The sequence below is a fragment of the Pseudopipra pipra genome, chromosome 8 (genome assembly GCF_036250125.1).
Source record: "Pseudopipra pipra isolate bDixPip1 chromosome 8, bDixPip1.hap1, whole genome shotgun sequence".
Lineage (NCBI taxonomy): Eukaryota > Metazoa > Chordata > Aves > Passeriformes > Pipridae > Pseudopipra > Pseudopipra pipra.
In genome coordinates, this window is record NC_087556.1 from 18,236,089 (window position 1) to 18,261,006 (window position 24,918).

The 24,918-nt window shown below is 41.3% G+C and overlaps 1 protein-coding gene across 4 annotated transcripts in view; it reads right to left on the bottom strand.

Moving 5' to 3' along the window:
* Nucleotides 1–24,000, bottom strand: part of WASHC2C (WASH complex subunit 2C) — a 35,345-nt gene extending 11,345 nt beyond the window's left edge. Inside the window, exons 1-23 of one of the 4 annotated variants that reach the window (XM_064662770.1) lie at nucleotides 23,961–23,999; nucleotides 23,783–23,887; nucleotides 23,194–23,358; nucleotides 21,570–21,635; nucleotides 20,734–20,907; nucleotides 19,965–20,058; nucleotides 19,516–19,574; nucleotides 18,686–18,733; nucleotides 17,330–17,434; nucleotides 16,733–16,820; nucleotides 15,494–15,562; nucleotides 15,018–15,130; nucleotides 12,741–12,813; nucleotides 11,894–11,950; nucleotides 9,713–9,880; nucleotides 9,001–9,134; nucleotides 7,045–7,137; nucleotides 6,404–6,508; nucleotides 4,983–5,099; nucleotides 3,408–3,571; nucleotides 2,840–2,951; nucleotides 1,907–2,092; nucleotides 812–994 (exon numbers count right to left, since the gene is read on the bottom strand). In XM_064662770.1, the coding sequence (XP_064518840.1) occupies nucleotides 812–994; nucleotides 1,907–2,092; nucleotides 2,840–2,951; nucleotides 3,408–3,571; nucleotides 4,983–5,099; nucleotides 6,404–6,508; nucleotides 7,045–7,137; nucleotides 9,001–9,134; nucleotides 9,713–9,880; nucleotides 11,894–11,950; nucleotides 12,741–12,813; nucleotides 15,018–15,130; nucleotides 15,494–15,562; nucleotides 16,733–16,820; nucleotides 17,330–17,434; nucleotides 18,686–18,733; nucleotides 19,516–19,574; nucleotides 19,965–20,058; nucleotides 20,734–20,907; nucleotides 21,570–21,635; nucleotides 23,194–23,358; nucleotides 23,783–23,887 (2,478 nt within the window). In that variant the 5' untranslated portion in view covers nucleotides 23,961–23,999. Of the gene's footprint in view, nucleotides 1–811; nucleotides 995–1,906; nucleotides 2,093–2,839; nucleotides 2,952–3,407; nucleotides 3,572–4,982; nucleotides 5,100–6,403; nucleotides 6,509–7,044; nucleotides 7,138–9,000; nucleotides 9,135–9,712; nucleotides 9,881–11,893; nucleotides 11,951–12,740; nucleotides 12,814–15,017; nucleotides 15,131–15,493; nucleotides 15,563–16,732; nucleotides 16,821–17,329; nucleotides 17,435–18,685; nucleotides 18,734–19,515; nucleotides 19,575–19,964; nucleotides 20,059–20,733; nucleotides 20,908–21,569; nucleotides 21,636–23,193; nucleotides 23,359–23,782; nucleotides 23,935–23,960 lie in introns of those variants that run through there. The other 3 variants (XM_064662773.1, XM_064662772.1, XM_064662771.1) reach the window with 3 other exon arrangements.
* Between the last annotated feature and the right edge of the window lie 918 nt (nucleotides 24,001–24,918).

A 24,918-nucleotide genomic window follows, 5' to 3' on the forward strand; every position in this document is an offset into this window, starting at 1 on the left:
CTGTCTCTTCAGGAACATGACTCAGTGTCCAGTAGCATGACATCAGACACAAAATCCAGGCAGCAGGATGGATGCCAAAACAGATGCCAAAACAGCAGATGCCAAAGCCTTGTGGTACACTGTAGTATACAGTATGTGCTTTTTGACACAACTTCAAATTTACAGAGAAAATTTTGGTACATTGCATTAAGTAGAAACAAGAATATTGCCATGGATTCAAGGATATTGCTACTAAAAATTCAAAGTCCACCTCTTGATGGTATACACTATATCAGGAAAGCCAGACAGTAAGAACAGGGCAGCTGGAGGCTTTTTAAAGAAGTGAATACACACACTTGAAAACCAGAAGTAAACACAGGATTAAGATAATTCTTACTGAAGCTAAATCTGCAGGCATATATGCAGCAAGCAAACTGCAACAATATAATGAAAATAAAAGGATAAACCACAGGCTTAAAACTATACATCCTTCTACTTCCTATTACCTCTGACTTTGAGGAGCAACTGAGGAGTCAGCTCTGTATAGCAGACATCAAGTAGCTGCACCAAAACATCTGTACAAAATTTCTTTTCATACTAGCATGCAGTAAAAGGCTTTTGAGTTAGTGGGACAGGAAAATTCACAAAGGGATTCAGGATCATGAGGAAGAGCAGGCATAATTTCTCACCCAAGAATCTGGAAGTCTAGAAACTGAGAAACATTAGCTTCCATGGCATGAAGAAAAGGAAGGGTTAAAAAAAAACACCCTTGCCTGGAGTAGTAGAGGTAGAAATACTATTTCCTAGTGTTCAAGAACTTCCCTATACTCACCACACCAATTTCTTTCTGTGCATTTTTTATGCCATTGTCATCATCCAGCCTCTCTTCTTCTTCCTCCTCAAACAAGCTTAACACTTTTTTAGCCTGGCTCTTGACATCTTTCTCCAGAGCTGGTGGGGATGTTGCAAACAGATCTGAATTGCCAGCTGGCTCTGAGGATATTGCTGCAAAAGGCTCCACCAAAAAAAAAAAAAAAAATAACACATTAGCCTGTTATTTATTTCAAGTTTGCCCAAAAAACCCACTAAGCATTCTTGGTTAAATACCAGCAGTGGTCAGAGTTCTGCAATCCATTACCAAGCAGGCAACTGTATTCAACTCATGCATAAGGTTTGCTCCTCATCTGTATGTCAGACTGCACATGCACCACAAGGATGCGTTAAACAGCTTTGCCATTATCTCCAAGTTATCTAGTTCATACCACCTGGGATTCTTTAGAGTGAACAGCACTACTTGAACCTTGAATGTGCTCAGGAAAGTGCAAAGCATGATAACTACTATGGAAACTCATCAGCTGCTGATTCCCCAGCAATCACTCAAGTAAGACCATTCCCACGATCAGTTCTGCTGAAACTTCTGCAGTAATACACTTAACAAAACACATCAATACTGTTCTGTAACAGTATTGCCCAGCAGAAATTCACAATGCTGAAAGCCACAGCTACCAGGATAACACTTAACCACTTCATAACTCATCAGACATTATGTTGAAAAAAAGTTACTGAGCTTGAAGAAAAGCCTACACATTAGGCTTTCCTCTTTTAAAAGAAAGCTCTGTTCATGTGAGTAAAGATTACTCAACCTACTCTGGAAAAAAAAATGAAACAGATTCTGCCCATCCCCTTCCCCAAAAATAAACAAACCTCTCACAGATGTTAAGTTAGAAAACAACTTTTAAATGGCATTTAATCAATTTGCTGTTTGACAGACAAGTGATTTTGCTAAATGGAGACAGAGTTACTCTGTCCTTAGCAATAGAAGAGGGAATCCAGAAAAATATTTATTCCAGAGCAGCACTGTTAGATTATGGGTTTTCTTTAACCTAATCTTTACCAAATTTCAGATTAATGTAAGAAAATCCCTCACTTTTTCCTTTGTTTGCTTCCCTGCAACATCTGTTCCTCTAGGCACAGGAGCTGCTTCAGGCTCTTCTAAGCCCCACAATGTATCTTCTATCTGGTTAGACTTGGCTGCTTTATCTGCCAGATCTTCCTTTTCCTCCTTTTCTTCTTCATTAAAGGTAGACGGTGCTTGTGCTGGCTTTACTTTCTCCTGCAAAATTAAGAGAACATTGGTGACACAAAATTGGTGGGTATATAAAGAGCATATCCTGCTGTGGGATAGAAGAGTCTCAGTTTGCCTTCTGCAGAGGTCTAGGACACTGGCAACATGCTTGACTTCTCCTGTTTTCATCCCATGGGACATTCTGGTTTGTGACTTGATTTCCAGTATTGCAGATTTTTGAATCTGGTTGAAGAGTGCCAGGAAGCACACATATAGGAACCCCCACTACAGATACAGCTGCATTTAACCTTTGCATCTCCTACTCTCAATTCCAAAGCACAAGCAGACAGGCAGTACACCATGGGCTAAGCTCCTAAGGCAGAGGATGGACATGAGCACACACAAGGAAGGGCCAGTAAGAAGCCTGTTTACACGTCTGAATCAGCTTGGTAGGGTAACACAAAGGGCGAGGCCCTGGCTTCAGAGTCAGCAGTAAGCTGTTTGTTCCTTTTAGCGGTAGTTTATGGTTGAGAGTTTTCAAAACATCCCTAGGAAGGGCTTTTAGCATAAACCAAACAAACTCAGGGTTAGTAGTCAAGAAGATTTTGAAATATCTATTAGGCAAGTGGTAGTAAGAACTTACATGGAGGAGTACAGTCTTCCCTCTTCCCATTCCAAATTGCTAGAGCTACCATTGTCTAAAAATGAGTTAGACTTACATTCAGTACCTAACGAAGAAGGCAGACTATAAAAAGACTAAGTGTTCCATGTTAGTTTTAAAAAATGAGGAGTTACCACTGCAGCCTTAGCAGCTGAAGGAAGTAGTGTTGATTGGGAGCTGAAGAATGATTCTCCATTAACAGCATCATCTTCAAATAACAATGATACCTTCTGTGGCTTTCTTTGGCTGCAGTGAAAGAGAGGAGAAAGTGGAAGATTCAGGGCAAAAATTTCAGAGGCCGTGCACTGAATCTGTTTAAGAGCATCACTTAGGACCATCATTTGCAGCAAGTGGTCCCAGATACAGCACTCAGCTTCCCCATTGTCTCGACAACTCTATCACTCTCTCTCTTGTCTGCACAGCTTTCTGCGGAAGTGGAGATAAAAAGAGGTCAAGAGTATTTTTTATTACAGGCATAGAAATAGAGACCTCAATTCAGTGGTGACAAAGAGAATGATCCACCACAGATACAAAACAGTCCAGAGCTCAGCCCTGCCAGTTCCTACTCATACACCTCTACTTCCTCCTCAGCAGCAGTAGCAAGGGACAACACTTGCAATAGGCCTGGGTCCATCTGGTTTTGAGGGGGCTGCTGGGCTGTTCTGAAAAAATGCTTCCCCACTCCCCTCCCAGGACAGTCACCTCTCTTTAGTGATTGCAAATAAATCCTCCTCATCATCTTCCTCAAAAAGGCTTGTCTTCTTCACGTCTTTAGCTTGACTGACAGTACTAGCTGGTTTTGCAGGGTCTTCTTTTCCGTCATCTTCAGAAGGAAGTTTAGCTGGCTTGGAGACATTCCAGTGTTCCTTAAAAAGAAGGAACCCTCAAGTTTTTCTTTGTCTTGGTCAAAGTCACTTTCCCATCTCTACAATGAACACTTCATCATCTTGCCAGTCCTTTTGTCTCTCTACTAGTTTACTTTCCTGCATTCATGTTAGCCACTGCAACCTGACATTGCTCAGGCTTTGCAGAGGGCCTGGTCACCTTTTGGTCACTTACAGTATTAGTCCAGCAAAACAGGGCACACACACTTTATTACAGCTGCTCCTGACAACTGAGGTAAGTGTCAACTGCAGTCACAAGAGTAAGGTCACTCAGCAGAACCTGATCTGAGCCATTTAAATAATTAGCATTACCTGATGTAACAAACTCAAAATTTAAGAAAATAAAAAAAAAGAAAAAAGAAATAACACAGCACATCCCAAAGACACTTCATTACAAGAGTGCTTGATGCTGCACTTCTTATTTTCTTCACAGTTCTTTTCCCTCAACCCCTCCCACAGCTAGCATTTAATCGAGCCTACACATTAAACAAGATTTTTCTGTGTGTTTTATTCCCAGCATTTCAAGTGCTTTTCCCCAGTTCCCCATCTCTGTTTGTCCCCTTTCTGAAAGTGACTACAGGCATGTTAAAGCATGAACTTGGTTTATTCTACATTAAGATAAAAATGCATCTAAAGATATTACTACTATCCACTAAAAAAACAATTACAGGACAAGTAATAAAAATAAAAGTCTATGCAAGAGTAATTTAGAGAGGTGGGAGGGCTAAGAAGAGTCTGGACTCTATTCATATGAGCTAATTCAGAGACTTTCCAGACAAGTTTTTAATTTAGTTAGTGTCTCTGGCTTTCACTTAAGATGAAGGACAATACCTAATTCATCCCTAGAAGAGGACTGCTCTCTGGGAAGCCTTGTTATTTATGTTTCATCTTCCCATCCCTAGATTTTAAAAAACAAAACAAAACAGCCAAACAAACAAAAACCATCAAAACCCAAGCAAACAAAATACCCAACAAACAAAATCAGGTACAAAAAAAACCCACCCCAAGAACCTAAAACAAAGAAAACCTCAACACATATCTATGAAGAACTGCTAAACCTTCTTTACAGAAATTAAAGCAGTAACAGCAAGGTTATTTTTCCCTTCTAATGTTTTTAAGTCAGATTTGTTTGCAACAGCCTCCATTTGCTATCAAACTTTCTATAAATTACATTGAGAATACTGATTTTCTCTTCTACATGACTTCTGTTACCTATATCCAGCAATAACTTGGGTCAAGAATCAGACAGCTTCCTCAGCTGCAAACACCTCACAGGACTGGGGTAAGCATGGCATGTGGACATAGTGGGACTGTGGTTCCCATCTCAAAAGTTTTATGCTTTGCTCAGCATAAAGCCCAGTAAGCCCTTTCAACAAATCTTACTCCTAAGTACCTCCTCATCACTGCTGAACAATAAGCTGGAGGCCTTCTTGAGGGGCCCTGACTGTTTTGCTTTCTCTTCTGGAGGCTTTTCCTGGTGCTTCTTCACAGGTCCCACACCAAAGAGATCCTTAAAATAAAATAAAATATTTTAAATAAATCAAAAGCCAAAGCTAAAATGAAAAGCTCACTGGAAGTCATCAGCATGTTGCCATCCACTTTTCATGTAAGTAGGATACAGAAATGGTGTTTTGTGAACTGTTTTTGAAGACAGTTTCAAGTATAACACAATATTCTGGAACAAGGAATTTTACACACACAGCATTTGATAGATCAGAAGCTTGTAAGCACATATCCTGGTTCTGGCCCACAGATTCTCCACCACAAGTCATGACCAGCAGCCAAAAACCATCACTCAGCAATTCTGTTGCACAGCAGCTAACACAACGGGGCATTGTTTCTCATCTATATAACTAAATAGAGAATGAATCCTGTTTGGAGATGCCAGGCAATAGGCAAGCTGAACAACTATTACTGGGCAAGATCCATGGCTCTCCACCTGAAGACACTCATGCAGACTATCCTGTAGGCATCAGGACAAAAGCATATGTTGATGCCACCACCTAACACTCATTTATGCTTTTTTCCCACTCGAATTTGAGTTCCAAAACGCAACCTTCATGGCAGATACCAGAGACCTTATCACAGTACAAAATGTCTCACTATCCTAACTTGCTTTTGAACAGCCCCTTTTCAGAAAGGTGAACTGGAAACAGTCCTGGGCAAGAAACTTTTATCCTGAGTTTGCTGAAGTCCCCAGGCTTACACCTCTGAGTAGGCTTCCTATTTGCCTCAGGTTAGTACTATGGGCTAAGTTAAGCCATGAAGGCTGCAGGCCCAGAGTTGAAAGTTCTTTGGAGGGTGTATGGGAAGGAAAAGAGGGTTACAAAGAGATAAGAAACTAATGCAATTTTTTCAAGTTTCTTGCACAAACTGGTCTCTGACCTCGGTTTCCATATTAGTGGTCACAATTCTTACACACTGAAGTGTGAGAAAAAAAGGAATTCAACAGCCGTGACACAAGAGAAGCAAGAAGTCATCCATGTAACATGTACCACAGGCCAGGACAAAACAGCTTCTTGAAGATCTGTTCTACTGTTTAGTGTTCTCTAGTCCTGTCAATCACAGGGATAATATGCATAATATGCACTTACTTCAAAACACTAAAAAGACACCAAGAACTTGCAAGAGTCCCTGCTGCCACTGTCCTCTGCAATGTGGCCTGCATGCTTAGAACTGCTACACAATGCAAGATTGATTTAGTGCTCCATTTGCATGCCCAGTGTCGTAAACTTCTGAGTATTTCCTGCTGCATCTGCAACAGGCTGTGCAGGTGAGTTCCCACACACTGGTAGTATAAGGAAGTGTACTTACCTCTTCATCATCATCAAACAAGGAAAGTGGAGCTTTTGTGATGGATTTGCTGGTGGGGAGAGATGTAGCTTTGGACTTTACAGTCTTACTTGATGAAAACAAGTCCTGTGCAAAACAAAGAAATGTCAATTTTCAAAGCAGTGCTAGAAGTTCAAGAACTCAAAAGGGGACATTCATGTTTTTCCTTATAAAAAAAGATGTTTAGTGTGCCTATGAAGCAGGGAAGGATTGTCTTACTCTGATGTACCAATCACCTGCAGCTGCACAGGGATTTTTTTCCCTCAGCTTTGCAGATTGATTTCTAGCTGAAAGCCAAAGACACAAAATGAAACATATCTTTCATATGAAACAGTCTTTCATGATTCTTGCTCTTGATTTGCTGCTCCTTTCTCTCTTCAGCCTTTCAATTTATGCCTGTGTGTACCACACAAGTTTAACTCCCTGAAGATAGGGAAAACAATTCCAGAGATTTCACACTCTGGAGCAAGAAGGAGCTTTCAGAATGGCTGGGTGTAGATGCATGGATGTCAGACTTCCCAATCCTACAAGATGCATAAAGAGTCCCCAGATATGAGTGGATTGAAGTCAGGGTGACTCAGATACCAAGGATTTTTGTAGGGATTTCTTAAAGAAATACTCACTTCAGAATCCTCCTCATCAGAGAAAAGGCCCCTCTGTTTTCTTGGAGGCGTTTCAGATAAAGGCTTGAAGTCCTCACCTGAAGATTGTTGACTCTTTAGGACAAATAAAAACACTGCATCAGCACCCATTTAGATTCAGTAAGGGCAGGACTCTGTCCTGGTTGGGCCAGGACAGGGTTAATTTTTTGCAGTAGCCAGGAGGAGGCATGGCTAGGACCTGGAGGTTATTCTATACAACCTCACCTCATTTTCCAGGAACAGGAAAAGGGCTCTGCTACTTTGGTGCAGCAGGAGAGGGAGTGGTTGGGTACTGTCTATTGTCAGGGGGTTTCCATGTGAATCGTTTGTTTCTTGTACCCTCAGTCATTAGTATTGCTGCTGTTACTGTTTGCTTTCTTATCTCATTGCTGTTTCCAGTAAATTATTCTTATCTCAACCCATGAGCTTTACCTTTTGTGTCTCCAATTCTCCTCTCCAGCCCACTGCAGGGGACGGGGAGGCAGGGAGTGGCAGCATGGTTTCAGTGGAAACACTAAACTGGGGAGTACCATTCCTAAACCACGACAAACCCCTTCTAAGAGGCATGCTGCTGGCAAAGTCCCAGCAGCTGAAGGGACAGAACACAAGCTTGTTACCCATGGGCTGAAGTCCAAAACTCACGTGCCAAGCAAGTTCCTCACACGCAGCCAGAACTATGCACAAGTGACTTGCAAGTTTTACCACAGGCCTCCCTTCCCACACCATCCTTCTCAGCAGAAGAATGTATGCAGCAACTCATGCCAGACTTCATGAGCTAAACAAAAATGTTTCTTTTAACAAGCTGTGTTTCATAAAGGAAGAGGGCAGTTTGTGCCAGCCATCATTTCCTGCATTATCACAGCACAGCCCCAGCCTGCCACCAGCTATATTGCCATTAAACTTAGAACGATCCCAGACCCAAGCACTACTGTCATAAAGCTTGGGTATAAAACAGCCTTCACTTCCTGACAGAGCAGGAGGGGGTGCTGCTGAATCAGTTTTCATCCTCTCCTTCAGGAAAGCCAAGTGCTCTGAGATCAGAGCAATAGCATTGGATGACCACCACTCCCGCTTCATTGACCATGCACTCTTGCACTGCAGCAGAAACAGAAATCGACTTTGCCCTTGTGCTCAGGTGCTTCTCATAAGGGAACATGGAAAAAGTACCACCACAATTTGCATTAGACATCCCCAGCACTGTACACTTCTCAGTCCAGAGGGGAGAAGAGTTGCGGTAGCTCGTTATGTTCCAATACTCATTGAAGAGCAAATAAGTGTAAAATAAATATATACAATATCTACCATAGAAAGAAAGAGCATTACTACTTTCCTCGAGGCACAGTTCTGAAAGTGGAGTGGGTACAGGAGGCTCTTCTAACTCTGTACGTATGTGCTCAAGACCACATTTAGAGCTTTCTACAACGTAAAAGTTTTCTGCTGAAGAACAGGGTTTTTTAAACACTCCGAGGTTCGTATATGCTTAGGCAGAACTGTGACATCCACCTTCCTCTCCCACAATACACACAAGCAATGGGTTACCAGTTAAGTAACCAGTGCAGTGTAAGTGCAGACACAGTTTCTGCAGCACAGAACTGTGACACCAAAGGTTCTCAACTCACGCTGGTTTCATTTCAGCCAGGAACTTCATCAACACTTTTTATTAACAGAGGCTGCTCATTTTGCTCGCATTTCAATCCTGTCTTAATAAGATTCTTTCAATCACTGCCCACACAAATAAAAACCTGAAATAAACCCAAAGGTTAAAAGGCAAAAGGCATTTAAGGACATCTGAAGCGCTCCAGTCATGGAAGACCCTATGAACATAGTCCAGTTTGGCAAATGTCCCTTTCACAGTGCTGTACATGCATAGACTACTTCAACTGCAGTAGGAACATTTTCCTGAAACCTTAGCCATGCAATCCAATTATATGTCGTTACCTTTTTTTCCATGACTGTCTCCCTATGGCTTTCTGTTTCTTTAGTTGTGCCAGCAACCACAGAAAGAACGGCAGGTTTTTCCTTGAATAAGTCACCTTCTTCATCATCATCAAATAGGTCAGCTGTGGACTTGACTACATTAAGAGACAAAACAAACATGGAATGATGAATACAGAACAGCCCCTACTGAGCAAGAGAAGACAGCAGAGTCTCAAAAGATATCAGATGTTTTAAAGATGACCAACATCAGGAGTCTTTAAGAGACAAGCTCTCAAATACCACTAACCTGAGAGCACTGGTGACAAGAGGATGCAGTCATGCAGTTGAGTCAGCTGGCAGTGTTTTGGTTTTGGCTTGGCACAGGCCTAGAGCCTCTATAGGGAATGTTGGGCACAGTGTCTACAGGCTGTTACCAATTCCCTGACTCAAGCCTAGATATACTGCCCTAGCAGTAGAAAGAGCCTCCTTAGAAAGGAAAGTCAGGGGAGAGCATGTACAAATAAACCAGTCCCACATCACTCCAAGGAAAAGAAACCAGTAACAAAAAAAACCTCAAACAAAAAACCAACCAAAAAACACAACCCCCCAAAACCCAAGCAGTAGTAGCAGTGATGCAGGTTTGAATTTTATAACTCATTATAACCGATAGGAATCAGTTTGAATTTTGATGACCTTCAGTGTTTAATCTTTCACTGTAAATGCTTAGAGGTACCTGGATCTGGACGCTTTTTAGTTGCTTCCACAAAGAAGTCATCATCATCATCATCATCATCAAATAGAACAACTTTCCCAGGCTGTTTAGGAGTTTTCTCTGTGCTCTGTGCTGCAGATTTCTTGTCTTTTTCCCCAACTACACTGGAACTAAACACATCACTTCCTCCTGCAGGTCAGATGGAGGGAGAAAAAGCAAAATAACCACACAGAGATCATTGCCAGAGCTACCAAAGAGCTGAACTTATGCCATAGTAAGTGGCATTAGGCAGAGTTTCCATCTCAGCAACTTTTAAGGTGCTCCTGCAACAACGCTGCATTAAAAAAGCATTAGCTGGACACATCCTGATAAAGCCAAGTCACAGACAGATGGCCCCCCGCTCTCACTGCAATCACTTCTTTCTCAAACCTGCTCATCTTCCCTAGGAACAGCAGCTAGGTTCTGTGTTGAAGCTAGAAGGCCCAGCAGTCCCACACTGTTGCCCCCTGTGGACTTCCCAAACCAGAATCCTACTCTACTAACTAGTACATCACACCACTGTGGCCCAATAAAAGGGGTAAGGTGCCCGTGGAGAGGTTAAGGACAAGTGACTGAGTTCTTCCCAGGAGCAGCACTTGTCATGTGAATCCACTCACAGTATTGCAGGACAAGGCAGTTTGGTGCCTGCATACTTCAGATATGGCAGTGATTAACGAGCGTTAGCCAGAGCAACCCTTTCTTCTAAATCTGCTGAGGAAATGTCTGGCTTCACTGATATGTGCGTGTCGATAGATTATCTGCAAACACTTCTGGTGGTTTTGGCAAAAACTGGCAGCCTGTCTTTTTGCTTCTTATGCATAGATGCTTGGAAATGAGAGGGGGTGGGGAGATACTTAAACTGAAAGCAGGAGGTAGAATAACTGCTATTTGGTTAAAAGTCAGCAGACTGCATTAATTTTAATCAGCAGCAGTTTATTATTAAAAAAAAAGTGTATTACACAATTAGAAAGTGCCATAGGATTGACAGAAATACAGCCACAAAGTTTGATTATTAGAGATTCCTGAGTTCCTAAACAAACTGTTCACTTGGAAACATGTTCATCAAGCAATTTACAATAGCAAAGGAGCCTCAATCTTGGGTTTTCTCTGGTGACTTAAGCCTGTCTACAACTTACTGAGGGAGCAACTGAGGACTGAATAAATGCTACATATAAGTTAATTCCTGATGAACTAGAACACTGTTAGAATGATGGAAAATTCATTGCTTATGCAACAGTACCTCTGAGAAAGAGCAAAGGATAAAAACCCCCCACATCTCAATCTGCTGTTTTAAACTCTGCCACCAAGTCTTACAATTAATGCAGAAGTCTCATTGTTGACATGTATCTTTGACCCTGGAGTAAAAAGGCTATATTTGTATACTTTCTACTCTAAAAAATTGTGCTAACTGAGGGCTCAGCTAACTGAAGCCATAGTCTTAAAATAGGCCATTCCTAATAAAGGGCAAAACTTAAAATTAAGGTAACTCAATCAGGTGAAGACCCTACACACCAAAAGAAATCAACGTCAGTTGATTCCAAAAGACTGGTGACATAGGTTTCTTTTCATTGATCAGCTTGGATTCTGATATGAAACAGGGATCTTAGTACAAATCTTTTTTATTTTTAGCTCCAAGTTATAGATTTGGTCCTTCCCTGTGTATGCAGATGCTCCTAATCAAAACCAGAGAAACAAGACTGGTCCTATTAGCCTGTGCCACAAAAATAAAGAAACTTGATGTTTAAACTCTTCTTCTGCTAACCCAAGGGAATATGATCAAATATGAAAGATAAAAATGCACTTCCTTCCCAGAGTATAGATGGAAGCTGTGACTGCATGCACTGCAGACTTCAGCTATAAAATATCAGATGAAGTGACACACATCCTTAAAAGTTCAGAGCACAACACTAGAAGCTGACAGCTGCTAATACCTGCCATCAATGACACCTACCTTCAGAGCTCCTACGGAGTCCTGATTATCCATAGAGCATGCTGCAGTTTAGGCTTAGCATGGCAGAAGCACCTGTATATGTCATCAAGCATATGACAAAGCGATGCAGTGCTGCTGTATTTGGAGAGTTTTCTTCTTTAAAACCTCCACAGCAGGTTTTAAAGAAAAGAGCATTTTGTGCATGAAGCAATTGGCTATTGAATAAATCATACCTGGAAACAGAGATACTGCACCTGCAGGAAGTTTCTTTAAGGACTTTGTAGTGGATGCTGAAATCACAGGAAGTACAATACAAATGGATGCACTTGTTTTACGCTGTCAAAACCTTCAGAATGCTACCACAGAAACAGGAATCCAAAAAGTTTTCTGAGCTGCCTTTTTTAAATCTCAACAGCTCAGAACTCTTTACACATTCTCCCTGAACCTCTGTTTTTTTGCAGATACATGTAACAATTTAACTATTTTTCTTCCATTAAAACTCCACAAAACAGCTCTACTACGCTCAAGCTGATAAACACAATACATGTTTACATACAGCATTATTTACAACAGTTCACATTCACACACTCAAAATCACTTCAATCCACTTCAATACAATACACTCAAAACAAAATGGCTTAGTCTTCCAACCCATATCTGAAAATGCATCAAATACAGTGCTTCAGTAAAAGCTGCTGCAAAACAGAATGTGTGTGCAGAGTGCACCTACTGGGAAACTCAGATGTGGATTAATCTGCAAGAAGAAATCTTTGCTCCCTTCAAACCCACAACTGGATCCTGCAAAGTACTCTTCAGCAGCAGGAACGCAGTGCATGCAGAGAGCTCTGCCAACATCAGTGAGGACATCCTTTCCAGGAGAGTAGGTGTGTGTAACAGACCATAGTGAACAAACACATTTAAAATTCCAGGAAAACACAGCTGTTCTCTATTAAGACTGGGGAGGAGAAGAGACTTGGCAACAATTGCTACACCAGACTTTCTAGTTTGGGAACAAAACAGTCTAGCTGCTAGCAGTGATGAATCACAGCAGGACTACAGGAGGCAACAATTGGTTCTTACCTTCACTTACTGGGACTCGCTCCTCTCTCTCTTTTGATTCTTCTCCTTTTGGTGCTTCAGCAAAAAGATCACTCTGATTATAGATGAAAATGCAAAGGGGGGGGAAGTGGTGAATTTGTTTTTTGTAGGGAAAAACAGATGCTGATTTTTCCATATTGAATATCCACTTCTAAGCCAAGATAGAGGAGGTAATCACCACTCCCTTCCCAAAAGGATGTCTGCAACTATAGACCTAAATCTAGGTACTCAAGTGTTAACTTGAGTGCATACATTCAGAAAAGTTGCTGTCTTCTAAAATCAATTTACACTGATTACCAGTCTGTTTGCTGAAGAGAAGGAATGACCTTTTATTTGCACATCTTCAAGGGCTTACACCAATTAATCTATAGCTGTTTAGGTCCTGATGACACCCTTCTGAGCTTTCCTATTGAAACTTATATAGTCAGCTTTGAAGAAAGAATTCAGGTCAGGACAAGCATAAAAATACTCCTGACTTCATGTGGTTAAGATGAATGATTTATATTGTTGCTAAGGGGATGTTAAGATACCATAAGTGTGCAGAGAAATACATTGCAGGACGCTCCCACAGAAGTCCTTGTGCTCAGGTTTCAGTTGCCCTGTACTGATCTTCCCCAACAATTATAGCCCAGATTTCCAAGAAATATCCAGATCTTTCGAGTACTGACCACTTAATTTCTTGAAAGCCTCCCTCTTATGGGAAGTTGGGTATTAGAGGTTTCCTACCTGGAGCTTCAAAATGCATGGTCTTTGTATAAATTTCGTAGGAAGAAGGCAGCAATGCTTCCCAAGGAGTAGGGGAGCACAGGGCTGCAGCAAAGGTGTCAGTGATCAACTGCACATTTGTCAGTCACTGTTTGCCTGTTGACCTACTGTGTCTGTCTTCTGGTACAGTACAAGGCACAAGGGAAGTGAAACTTTACCCTTTCTAGATGTTTAACTTTCAGATAACAGAAAAACAAGAACAGCTGTATGCAGGCAGGCAACAATCACAGACTAATCTTCTTGGCTGGCCTGTGTCTATAGGATGAGGAGAGTAGTCTTAGTAATAAGTAACCAAGAGGTAACCAATGATAGCTTCATCTGGATTTGCACTGACACAAAGATGGCTTGCACTATCAGATTATTTTTCTTAATATTTTTAAGCTGTTGGCTGCCACTTTAAAAAAAAAGGGGGCATTATATTTTTTCAATAAAGGTTGTGTTTGAGTGGAAAAGACTGCACAGAACTTCCTCCTTCCCTACAGACAATGCCCCTGTTTGGTGCTTCTTAGCTGTATTCTAGTAGATTGGCATTGTAAGCTTGAGGTACAGAAGGCCTCCTTCCAAATTTCAGTCTTATATCCTCCTTTGGTCAGAGGAACACCTGACTTTTGTTCTAGTTGCAATGAGGAACACAACAACCCCCAAAGGCAACAATTCAGCTACTATTCTGGACTAACCTTGACTGTTACAAGTATCAACTGCATAACAAAATCAGAGGCAATCATTTCTTTTACACAGCTGTACTGTAAGATTCTTAAATCTCAAGTAACCCTGACACTGGGTTTCTATCCCCTTTCACATGCACAAACAGTGGCAAAACAAGGTCAGAAATGCTCTTTGTGCCACTTCTTTATGAAGTCAGCTCTAGACAGCATAAGAGTAAGCTTAAGGTGAACTTTTCTTGCCATCACAAGTAACCCAGGAATCATACAATAACTAGATGAAAGAAAACAGCATAACTGCAGTAGGAAATTTTTAACAGCACAGGAACAGAGAAACCCAGTAGCATCACTGTCCACATATGGTATGTGAAAAATAAAGTGTGAAGAGCATCATGTTCTCTTCCGTTCAAACTTCTCCCACAATCAGAAAGAAAGAGAGAATTACAAAATTCAGTATTCTAACAGGCATTTTAATAGAAATCTGCTGTTTTAAAACAACTGGATGGCATTTGGTTTACCTCCACAGATAAAAGTAAGGGGCTGATTAAGGTCTCCTGGAATTAGAACCTGTCTAATAAAGAGCTAGAACCACACTTGCGTCTCTCATCAGCACCACTGCAGAAGAGAAGATATTGTGCCAAGGGTAACATTAGTATCTAACTTATGTAGTTCTGTTTCCCCACTGGAAAGCTATACTATCCCACCAAACTTGCATATAACCAAGCAACAAAATGGAGTTTCCCCTCTCTGTCTTCCAGAGGTGGGAATTCGTGGGGGATCTTTTGTTTTTAATAGGGTAACACTCAATTTCTATCATCTCCAGCATTCTCACCTCTTCATCATCAAAGAGACCTGTTCCACCACTGAAGAGGCCACCCCTTGAACCAAATGGTGTGAAGTCTTCATCAGTCAACTTAGGAGGCTTGAAGATGTCATCATCTTCATCTAGAAAGTACAAGAGCCATGAGCTTTGGTAGGACTGACCAAAGTCAGGAAAGGGAATCAGAGACAACCAAAATAAAAATTGCTTTGGTTCCACCTGCCCTCTACTATAAATACGACACATACAGAGAAGCTGCTCAAGACAGATTGGGTTGTATGCGGTTGCTCCAGAAGGCCACATTTAAGGATGGACTCCCACTAAGTCTGTTTCTAGCCTTGTTTACATCACAACCTAGATTTGTTTACACACTCACCTTGACAGATGCTCACTGATACCCCACCCAGCTTCTAGAGTAGAGGCCACTATTTAAGTGGTGTCTTACAGTCCAGCCCACAACTCAAAAACAAGAGAGGAGGATATCCTACCATCCGATGGAACTCTAACTTCCTTCTTCTCTTTTGGGGTTTTCCTTGTTTTGGTCTCAGATGACAGTGCTTTAAGAAGAAAGTTTCAAAGAAAAAATAGTCCATTTTTACTTATGGCCTGTGATCAATCCATGGTAAAAAGAACCTAAAAAAATAATCTAATCAAGCTGATTTCTATGTTTTGATATGAATCAGCCCAATGAAGCAATTCTATGAAACACAGTTTCTAAAACTAGTATCTAAATTGCAATAATTCTGTCAGGCACTAGGGGTTCAACACAGTTGCCCACATACAGACTAGTGTCACCTGAGATGTTGGAAAGCAAGACAGCATTCCAGATGGTACAGGTTCCACACCTTTGCAGAACCTTTGAACATTTCAAATGGCTCCAGATTCATTATTTCTTGATTCAGCTACCAAAACCAAAGTCAGAGTTTTATCCATAACATCACAAGGTTATGTCAATGAACGGAAGATTTCCCTGTAACTGAACAGGGTGAGTTTGTAGGTTTTATACTCTGATATCCACAGACCTAGTTCTATTGTTTGAACTGTGCAAGAGCACACACACAAAGACTTGTTCTTTTCTGTTCACACTCTCAAAATTACAGTTCAACAGCAGGCTCATAAACACTTGGCAACTCAATTTCAGTCAGCTGTTTTCAATTGTTGATTTTCTGCCAGACTCAATACTTGAGAGGTCTCTCCCTTTGAAAGTGACACAAAAGTAAATGCATTATTTAGTTTAAAAAAACATGAAAAGCAGCAGTAAAGTATCCTCAAAGCCACAAAGAAAAAAACCAGCACAGATCACAGGAAAACACCACTGTTTGAGAGGTTTTCCACTGCAGAGCTCACAAAAAGACTACCGTGATCAGTGGCTTCTACATACCTCCTTGAAATAGGGGAAAGTACATGTGATCAAACATGCAGAGAGAAAATCAGATTGAAGAGAAAACCTTTCCAATATTATGTGTGTTTTGAGAGTGACCTGTCTGATCTGAAAGCAATGTGTTTTTCACTATATCTCAGTGAATCCAACCCTGTAAGTTATGGCCAAAAAGTTTCTTAGAACACAAAATAATGTCTTCAATTCGTCTTATTTGGCTTCTACCTAATACATGTTCAAATAACAGATCTGCATACCTTCACGTGCTCTTACCCAGAATCTCCAGTCCAACTCTCATGAGTCCCCCATTACCAGACAAGCACTTAGGAAAACTTAAGAGTTAACTTACATGAACGTTCTTTATCCTGCTTGATTGCTACTTCTCCTTTGATTCGAGCTGCCAGCTCATCTGCAAATGATGTTGGCCTCTTCTTTTTCTGAGGAGTAGGGACAAATAACAGCACATTTCTCATATAAGATCCAGTTACCAACTTGATGCAATTGCAATTACAAATACTGTATTCTATAGCCTCACTTGTACAATATCTTGTCTAGACTTTGATTGAAGCCCTCAGAAGAAGTAATACAGCTTTCTGTTAAGAAAGCAATTAAGAGATGAGGAAAAAACCCTCGAATTCTAGTTCCTGATGATCACATTATTTTTAACATCATCTTATTTTGTAAGCAGGAGAAACAAGAAGCATTTAACTCACAAAAATGCAACAATTAATTTCTTAATGTTCTTTAAAGACAGCTTTGATGCCAACTTAGGGTGTAAGAGGGGGTAAAGCCTGAATAACACTAAAAGACCATTTAGGATTTTTAGAGGCCCTCTCTACAGGATCCCATCCCACATAACTGAGAGCTACCATTATAATCCATCTAAGGAGAGCTTTTTCACATGGGGAGTCAAATCTCTCAATCCAGGGAGGCAACAAATACTCACAGGCTTTGTGCTTTCCTCTAAGTCTCCATCTTCATCTTCCTCTTTTTCAGAGTCAAAGAGATCACAGCCATCATAATCATCTTCATCACTCATCTGTACTGTCCTCTAAAAAACAATAATACCCTGTTGTGTTCTGCTGAAGTTGGCATACAAAACAAGCACAAAACTACATCTGCTTAGATAAAATAGTCAAATAGTCAAATCATTTCCCTATTGAAATGAGGGAAACATACAGCCAGTTTGGGGTACTTCACAGCTTTTGAGCGATAAGGAAGGAGTGCCTCTAGCTCCAAGCAAGTTGCTACATTCTCTAGTACACCCCTGTTCTTTGTCACCAAATGCTGCAACTGAGGACACAAAGGCTCTCCTCACAAGGAGTGTACCACTACCACACACAAACTTAAGACCTAGTATTTAGTCCTAACTCAGGAACACAGTGATCAGCTAGTAAAAAATTGTATCGCCTTGCACTAGGGTGGATACCAGAATGACAGACAATACATGCCCACATCTTGGTTTTAGTCACACCAATAAGAGGATGAAAAAGATGAAGTGAACTGTGAGCTGGGCAAGGGCCAAGAAGTGAACTAAACAACCACCAACCCAAAGATACTTGCTCATCTTAAAATACATCAGGCATACAAAAGTCACCCTATAAAGGTCAGCTTAATGTAATATCTGAGTGCTCTTGCAACACTGTTCTAGTAATACATACATCAAATAACGGTTGCTTTTTGCGACGTTGCTCTTTTGACATTAAATCATTTCAGATTGAGGATCTCCACATAAAAGTCTCTTGCAGTGGCACATGTAAACATGGGTATGATTCCTTCTCCCACAATCAATGACTAAAGTCAGGCTTGAATTTTTTCGATCTAAACATTTCTTTTCCCTTTTCATTCATTATTCAAATGGACATACTTTTCAAATATTTAATACTGTTCAGATCTTTGATTTCATGCAATACCCAAACTGTGCTGTTCCTTACTTCCTTCATAACAAATTTAGAATTTTAATTATAGACCAAATCATCCCACTGAAGCCTAGTTTTCCTTGGGTAGATTCTCTGAATTCTCATGTTTCCCAAGTAATTCCTGAGGAAAGCACACATCAGGCAATGCCATCCCACATATTCTCTGTATCTAATGACAGCTTGCAAGCATGTCTTCAAGCCCAACCCAGGTTCATTTTCACAACATGACACATGTGGCCAGGACAACCTTCCCATAAGAAGTTATAAAAATGAGGCTTAACAAAGTTGTTAATTGTCTAGAGATCTCATCTCCTCTTTCTTGCATCCTCACTGTGTCACAAGTGTAAAGTCTTTCAGGTAGGTACCAGAGTGTATAACCATACCGTCTTTTGGTCATCTTCACTAGGGTTTCCAAAGTCATCATCAGATTCCTGTAACACAAGAGACACAAAGACAAGATTCACACACTACTTGGTCCAGTGGTTAGGAGAAAGGGCTCAGAAACTCTGAACTTGCTTAAGTTTGCACATTCAGATCTGCTCACTGTGACCTGATCAAGGAATTGTTCCCCCCACTGCTGACCATCATTATGAACAGAGCTCACTAGAAAATCATTAATTTAGCAAAGACAGCTCCATCTGACAGTGCATTGGAGTAACTCAAAAGGGATTTAACTTAAATTGAGCAAAGGCGCCAAAAGCAAACACCTCAGGAAAAAGGGAGTGCTTCCATAGCACAGTTACAATGCAGAGACATCCCAGACAAGGCAGGCAAAACATATCAGAAATCGATATTCCAATGCAACAGACTTATGTGGCAAAGCCTGGAGGTGGATTTCTTAAAGCTTTAAACTTGACCCTGTCAGTCTCCATCCGATTCTTTGTAACTGTAATTTACATCAGATTTGTTCTCCATAAATGCAATTCTTGATAAGAATCTGATTTGCTTCTCAAAATGAAATCAGACTGGAATAAAACACTTCAGTTTGAAGTATTCTACTTTAATAACAGCTAGAGCCAATACCACTTTTTTGCTCCTCTGAAAAGCTGCAGAGGAAACTACTGCATAAGAATAGTAACAGGAAGTACATTTATCACAACCAACACAGGGAACAAATACTGAGCAATATTATCCTGAGACCTGACATCAAAAAGCAAGGTAGCTGATGGCCTTACACGCAAGGAAGGGCTCATGAATGTTGGTGCAAACTTACCTCTTCATCCTTCTCTTCACTGTCAATTACACTTCCACGATCACTGTCTACTGATCCTTCTAATTTAAATGAAAGCAAAAAAAGTTAAGATCAGAGGGAGAACGATGCAGCCACCAGACATATCAACAGCAACTTTAAAGACTTTGCGAAGAAAACTAAACTTCAGGTGGAAAAGAGCAGTTTGAAAGAGCTTCAAAGGCTGATGAAGTTTTAACACTTTGCATTTCTAATACACAGAACACAAGTAACTGAGAAGATATTGCTTTGTATACCAGAAAAGTGGTTGTTACAGCACGATGCACATTTTTTCCCTAGTTACAGTGTGCATCTAAACTACTAAACTACTGCAAGAACACTACACAGGATAATGAAAACTATGAGTTAAAACAGACCAAAGTCTCAGATTAGGAATTACTTGCACAGACATAAAAGGTCATGCCAGCACATACCTTCACTAGAGAGATCTCCAAGGCCAACATCATCCTGTTCCATAAACTGCTGAGAGCCAATCAAGTAAGGTAAAGGCCTGTCAATATAGAGATCCTAGAAAGAGACAACATCAGGTCTTTCTGACATCTCTGAACAGCTCTACATGGCTGACAAAAACAGGAGTCTTACACCCACACCCCCTGTTTTAACTCAAGGAAGCTACAAGCCTGTTTAAAGAGAGTCCCACCAGACATACACTTCAAGTCAACATGCAACTGGGTGGGACAGCTGAGGTTTATTCCATTTAACACTATCAAAGCAAGGGGCCCCTTCTATTTGTGTAGTTCCAACTTGCTTTCCTCAAGCCATCTAACAAAAGAATATTGTTGCAAAGACTTACAGGCATCAGTCTTACCCCAAATCCTGCACCTAGGATTCTTAATTACTGTGAGAGTAAAAACCACCCACGAAGATATGATATGTACCTAAAAAGCATGACATTTCTATGTCCCACTCCCACACAGAATTGAGGCTTCCCCTTCCAAGTTCACTGTGTTAAATTACCTCTCTTTAGGATGCCATACCTTAATGTTAACCTAACAGCAAAACAAGGCTACACAAGGAACAGCTTGGCAAAGAGCACTCCTTCAGATGCAGTCATCAAACCCTCATTTTAGCTAACGAATATCAATTTTATACTAATGCAGTGATACTGCTGACAGAAGCAAAGATCAAATCCAACAAAGCAAAACACAAACCCATGCTTCCAGCAAGAAGAGGTCTCTGTACCTTGGGCTCAAGTATCAGTTCCACCCTTTCATTACTTTCTTCTTCTTCTGAGTCAGAGTTGCCTGCTTTGATGTCTAGCTGTTCAAATGCACTGTCCAGAACTTGCAATCCATAATTCACTGCTTCCTGAATTTTGGGGATCAGATCAGCTTCTTTCTGTTCCCGAGTCTTTTCCTTTAGTAACAGAAAAAACATATTCTCATTGCATTTTATCCAAGACTCAATCTTACTGCAACACACGCAAAATGCTAATTTCAAATTAGTACAATGAAAGCTTTCTCACTATATGTATTAGAAAGACCTTCGGAAGTTTCTTTTGCTTGATTTAATGCATCATTATCACTCCTAGAAACAGAGATGTTCTAAACATCCACACCAGAACAGTATTGTCATATTTGTGCTCTCAACCCATAAAGGGAACATTTATGGTATAATACACCTAGATTGTAAGAGATATATAAATCTCTCTAAGGTTTTATTCCTGGGAATTATTCCAGTCAGATTCTGCTTCCCCATTTCACTACCTGTGAATCCAGTAGGGTGGCTCAAGGCCTCAGTCTCTTGCTGAAAAAACATGCATAACCACTTGAAAAATCAATGCATAAGTCTTGTCTGCTGAACACAGTATTGAGCTTGGAGAGTCCATAACAGATCATCACACACTGTTACTGTCAACTTTATGTCTGAAATGACACACACTATCCAACAGAGAGACTTTAAGGAGAAAGGAAAGAGTTTGGTTTGTAAGCTGTAAATGTATGCAAAGTAAGTTTGGAAATGAGAAGGTAGACAACAGCTGCAAACATACTGACAGCACTCTAGGCAGTGTTAACTACCTGCTCTGTTTTGTCTCCAACGTCAGCTTTGGGAATAGGCTCTTCCACTTCTTCATCATATACTCTCTAAAAAGTAAAGGAAAATTAATTCATGTAAGAACAACATACTGCTGCAGGGGCTAAACCACGGGTACCACCAAGAAACACACTATTAATATGTAATTAACTACACATTAATTCATTACACGTTTAAAAAAAGAAGCCATGGATGATGTCAAGCACCTTCATAGCCTCCTTTATGCATTGAATTACTTTAGTTACCTGATGTCTTCAATCTCAATGCAACTAAAGTAATTCAAGTCTGCAAATGTCACTGCAGTAGTAGAAGACGAGTTGACCATTTAACCCTGTACACAGATTAACTTGAATATGTTAAAAAAATGCACTCTTTTAATCCTCCCAACAAAAAGGTATTCTAGACACCCTCAGAATTATTCAGATAACTTACAAACTGTCTACTTTCCTTTCATTCTTTAGCATTTACCCTTCTCCTGTACTTACAGAGAAGGATCACAACATCCCTCAACCTTCAGTTTGTTCTGATGATCCCTTGTTCCTTTAGTACTTTTTTAGGACCAGCTACAAGGAGACAAAGGGGAATGAAAGATCTTCCTGGAAGCTGCAAACTTAAATCCAAATCTCGAACACAGGTGCAGTTATCCCCTGGGAAGAGATAGATCTCTCACTAACTATCCAGAAATGAGGACCTATTTCTGTGCATTTAATTTGGGAAGAAACAGCTTCAAACATACAAGACTTAAAACATTTGTACAAACTGTTCTCAGCAGAACCATTATGCTGAACAGCCAAGTTAGGCAAAAAAGACACTGCAGCTCTGAAAAAAACACCACTATCACAAAAAAAAATCCGCAACAGAAATCCAGATTTCTATCTTTTCCTCTGCCACCATCTTTTCAATAACACCGTGGCTTCAGATGAGACACATATGGCCTGAAAACAGTGCTGATCAAAACAAAATGCCTGATAAAATCCACAGCAGTAAAAAAACTTTCCCAAATCTGAAATACTATTAAAGATCTATATCTTAATGAGACACATGCTTCTAGTGATACAATGCTGTAACAGGCTTTGAAGTCTAGCTTCACCTTTCAAAATAGCAATATTTATAAAGTGGCAACATTAGCCAGAAAATATGGTCATCGCAGCCAAACATAAGGGACAACTGCCTGCAGCCCAACACCTTTAACACCAAATGCTTTTAGAGTAAAATAATACCACTAGGAAATTTACAGCACTGTATAACATTCTCATATTTAGACAGACAAGTACAGGCAAATGCTACATTCACAGAACTTGTGAAGATAAACCAAGACATTTCAGAGATCCCAGCTCATTCATAGTACTAAAAATGAAATCGTGATCTCCAGGTCACGTATAAACAAGGAAGGAAGGTACTTCAGAACATGCAAAAGGGAACCTACCAGTATTGGAGAGTGCATCACTCACAAAAGAATTAGGTCATCCTTTAACAGAAAGCAATTAAAAGTCACCTTATCCCTAAATTAGCATCAGACTTGCCAAAAAGTTAAATTCCTTCTCCACGTTTAAGAGACAATGCCAATGTTTGGAGTACAAGTTTGATGCTGTACTAGAACACACTCACATTCTCTATGAACTGCGTGTTGGACAACATAAGAAAGTCGTTGAAGACATTATGAAGGCGACAGTCTGTAGCTTTTGTTTCACTGATCAATCCATCCACTTGTTTTTTGATTTCATGAGTCCTGGAAATGGTTTGTTGTGAGAACTCTTGTAGAAAATGCAAAAGCTGTTGACAACAGAGGAAAGCAATAGTCAGCATGCAGCTCTTTTTCCTTTTGGCAGAACTGACCATACACTCCAACTGAGCATCAAAACAAACACACTTTAGACTAAAGGACCCCCCCACACACCCAGGATCAAGTCTCAGCCACTTCATTCTCCTTCTCCTTTTGGGGTCAACTCCTCACTTTAGTTTTCCCGCCCGGACCGGAGGGTTAAAGCACCGGGAGAGCCGCCGGGCCCTGACCGGGGCCGCTCCTGCCGCGTACCGGGGCCCCGGGGGTCCGCGGCCACGGCGCCCCTCCCGCGCTGGGCCCCCCCCGAGCCCCGCGGCAGCACCGCCCCGCACACGGCCCCGAGTCCCGGGGAGGCCGCGGCCCGCGCACCCCTCCGGTGCCGGGCTCCGGCCCGGTGCCGGCCGCACCGCTCACCCCGGCGTCCGAGGCCAAGGACCAGCTCTGGCTGCCCTTACGGATCTCCTCCAGCGACCAGGGCCGCTCCCACACGGGCGCCGGCTCCGCCGCGTCCCCGTTCATCTGCGGGAGAAGGACAGTGAGCGCGGGGCCGCCCTCAGCGGCCCGCGCGCCCCCGGCCCGGGCCCGCGCTCACCGCGGCCTCGCGCCGCCGCCCGCGGTCAGCTGAGCGCGCTCACGTGACCCCGCCCCGCCCCGCCCCGCGCGCGCGGGAGGGCCGGCAGGGGGCGCCAGGCGGCGCGGGCGGGGCGATCCCGTCCCGTCCCATCCTTTAATTACTTTCCATATTCACTGAAATGGGGAATTAAATCCTTTGTTGATAACGCAAATTTCTCCTGGCACAGACCTGCATGCATTACAAAACATGAGATCTACGTGCTCTGTGTGTACTGATGCTGCAAAATGTACGGTCCTACCATCAGGCAGCTTCAGGTCCCGGGGGTCTTGCAGATTAGTTTCCATTAAAGAAAACCAACATGACAGCTACATGGAACCTGAATGCTTCCTTAGGGAAAGTTGTTTATTTGTGATACATACACCAGCTTCTGAGTGAGAGGGCTACGAATGGCACAATCAAAATCTGCTTTCTATTAGTCCCATCCTAAACATTACAAGAAGGGTTCAAAAAAAAGCATTTCAGTCCTAAAATTCCTTTTAGAAAGGAATTTAGACAGGTTCCTTTTAAAGGTTAGAGAGAAGATGACAGTGGATCCTGACTGCTCTCAAACCAAGGAGGCGATTGTTTTGTCCAGAAAATATCCCTATATAAACAACATGGCTAGCTTTATGCTAGGCCGTATGCCACTGTATTAAAGAACACACACACACAGATTATGACATAACAGGAAATGCTCTGCATTCATGCAGGATTATTAGGGGGATCTGATTTTTCTCCTTTACTTATTTTTTAAACTGTTTTTGTGAAGTGGTTACTAAATTCCCATTAGCTTTTGTCCATGAGGAAATTATAGCATACATTGAACAAGAAATTAGAGTCTCGATGTGACACAGAATATATATATTTAAATATGTTTCCCTCTTCTTGATATTCTGAGTCATGATATGCCATATAGCTAGCCTGAGTAATTTTTTTT